Genomic DNA, 2,119 nt, shown 5'->3' on the forward strand with positions numbered 1-2,119 from the left:
ACGCCAAAAAAATAAAAAGAAGAAATCTATACGCGAGTAGGGGACAAAGAATACTGCTTCAACAGTAAGCTTTAGAGAGAGAGAGAGAGAGAGAGAGAGAGAGAGCATGGGTCCCATGTTGCTTTGTTTTAAAGTCAAATCCAAAACAAAAAAAAGGCAAAAAAATACGGAGGTATTTGGAGAGGAGATTGCTGGGAGATTTGTAGGAAATCTTGTCGGATCTTTCTTTGATTTGCTCCTGATTTCTTTTTTCTTTTGTCACTCCAACACAGCATCCTATTCCTATAAATTATCCCCCCGACAAAAAATAAATAAATAAATATTCAACTTATAAAGCTTCACACAAAGCCTTCAACTTTCTCTTCATCCTTCATCGTCGTCTTCTTCTTCAATCAGAAACCAAATGGCGGTAGCAGCCGACTCACAGTTCCACGTTCTTGCTGTGGATGACAGCATCATTGATAGGAAACTCATTGAGAGGCTGCTCAAGACTTCATCTTTTCAAGGTATTTTGATTGGAAACACAAATTGGGCAGTGCCCATTTGCTAATTTTGATTATTTCGTGGGTCTGATGTTGGTTTTTGGGTTCATTCCAGTTACTACAGTGGATTCTGGGATCAAGGCTCTGGAGTTTTTGGTGTCCCCTGATCAACAAGTAAATTTTCTAGATGACCCCTGTTTGCCCAAAATGATCCATTTTTTTTTATAAATTTGGATGCTGATATTGGTCTTGATTTCAGGAAATTGAAGTGAATTTAATAATTACAGACTACTGGATGCCTGGGATGACAGGATACGATCTACTCAAGAAAATTAAGGTGCCATTTTTTTCCTCATTTTCCCCTTTTTATTTCGATTATCTGGGCTTGGTTTGATTTCTTATGGAGAACTATTTTGATGTATCAGGAATCATCATATTTGAAGGATATCCCAGTTGTGATCATGTCATCTGAGAATGTGCCTGCAAGGATCAATAGGTGAGGATTGTCAAAATTACACAAAGCCCCCCCTACCATTTCCATAACACCCCCTAAAATTTATATAAGAGTCACAGAAATTTCCTTTAAAGGTTACAAAAATGAAGTTTTACCCCAAATTTGTACAAAGTGAAATTCTTTAGTAATAGGGTATGACAAACCATATGAACATTCATATAACCATGTATATGATTGTTACATTAAAATTTGTCAATAACATCAAAGTGTCTGAAACAAGATTTTTCTGACATTCAAATAGTAATCTTATTTTTCTTTTTTATATATGATTGTAGATGTTTGGAGGAAGGAGCAGAGGAATTCTTTCTGAAGCCAGTACAGTTAGCAGACATGAACAGGCTCAGACCTCATCTAATGAAGACCAAATCCAAAGAAGAGAAGAGCAGTGAAGAGGAGGATGATGCAAACAGCAGCGCTACGAGCAAAAGAAAAGCAATGGATGTTGAGGAGATTATTTTGCCAGAGAAGACAAGACAAAGATTTCTACCCAAATTACAGTAGAGTAATGCTAGAAATCCTTAAGAGATCTCCAATTTTGTTTGTTTAGCAGATATCACAAGTATAGGGAAGTTATTTTCTTTATTATTTGAGCTTTTTGAGGCGGGGAATCAAATGACTGTAAATTGATGGTTTAAGATAAGATGGATTAATCGGAATATTTCAAAATTTGTTCATTTTATACTTGTCTTTGGATTTTATTTGATGACAGCTTCCCATTTAGAAAAGATTTTAAATATGGCATGAGAACAAGGTTCGAAATATAATTATGTTTACCCCCTGATTTTTCCTTTGTAGCAATATATGCCCTGTTCTAAACTCTTGATTGTCTTGAACCAATAACACCCCTTACGTATGTATTTTCTTTGTGGATTAGTACCGTACTTCAACAAGATCAAAATAGGGTGTTTTTTAACACGTAATTTGAAGGAAAACTTGTTAGAAAACTTATGAATGTTTGTTATTGATCTAAAATATAAGTGAATAGCTTTTGCCTTCGAGAGAAATAATTATTATGGAGTTTGAATTCAGATGCAGATAGCAAACCCTACTGCGAGCCCCATGCTCATCCTTCGCGAGCCAGGGCCGTCTCAAAGCATTTTTGAGGTACTCGGCAGAGAAAAAT

General features: G+C 35.8%; 1 protein-coding gene across 1 annotated transcript; it reads left to right on the plus strand.

Moving 5' to 3' along the window:
- The first annotated feature begins 276 nt into the window (after positions 1-276).
- Positions 277-1,679, plus strand: LOC109827120 (two-component response regulator ORR10-like). Its single transcript, XM_020394082.1, has 5 exons — positions 277-506; positions 598-656; positions 742-819; positions 908-978; positions 1,272-1,679. Exons 1-5 carry the CDS (start codon positions 404-406, stop codon positions 1,495-1,497), a joined length of 537 nt encoding a protein of 178 aa, XP_020249671.1. The 5' UTR covers positions 277-403; the 3' UTR covers positions 1,498-1,679.
- The last annotated feature ends 440 nt before the right edge of the window (positions 1,680-2,119 follow it).

This window comes from Asparagus officinalis, unplaced genomic scaffold (genome assembly GCF_001876935.1).
Source record: "Asparagus officinalis unplaced genomic scaffold, Aspof.V1 AsparagusV1_Un42, whole genome shotgun sequence".
Taxonomy (NCBI): domain Eukaryota; kingdom Viridiplantae; phylum Streptophyta; class Magnoliopsida; order Asparagales; family Asparagaceae; genus Asparagus; species Asparagus officinalis.

Excerpts from the sequence above, each read along its gene's own strand:
- LOC109827120 (XM_020394082.1), top strand. The coding sequence starts at position 404 with ATGGCGGTAGCAGCCGACTCACAGTTCCACGTTCTTGCTGTGGATGAC. Across the intron at positions 820-907 it reads ATCTACTCAAGAAAATTAAG|GAATCATCATATTTGAAGGA; the intron begins GTGCCATTTTTT and ends TTGATGTATCAG. Across the intron at positions 979-1,271 it reads GTGCCTGCAAGGATCAATAG|ATGTTTGGAGGAAGGAGCAG; the intron begins GTGAGGATTGTC and ends ATATGATTGTAG.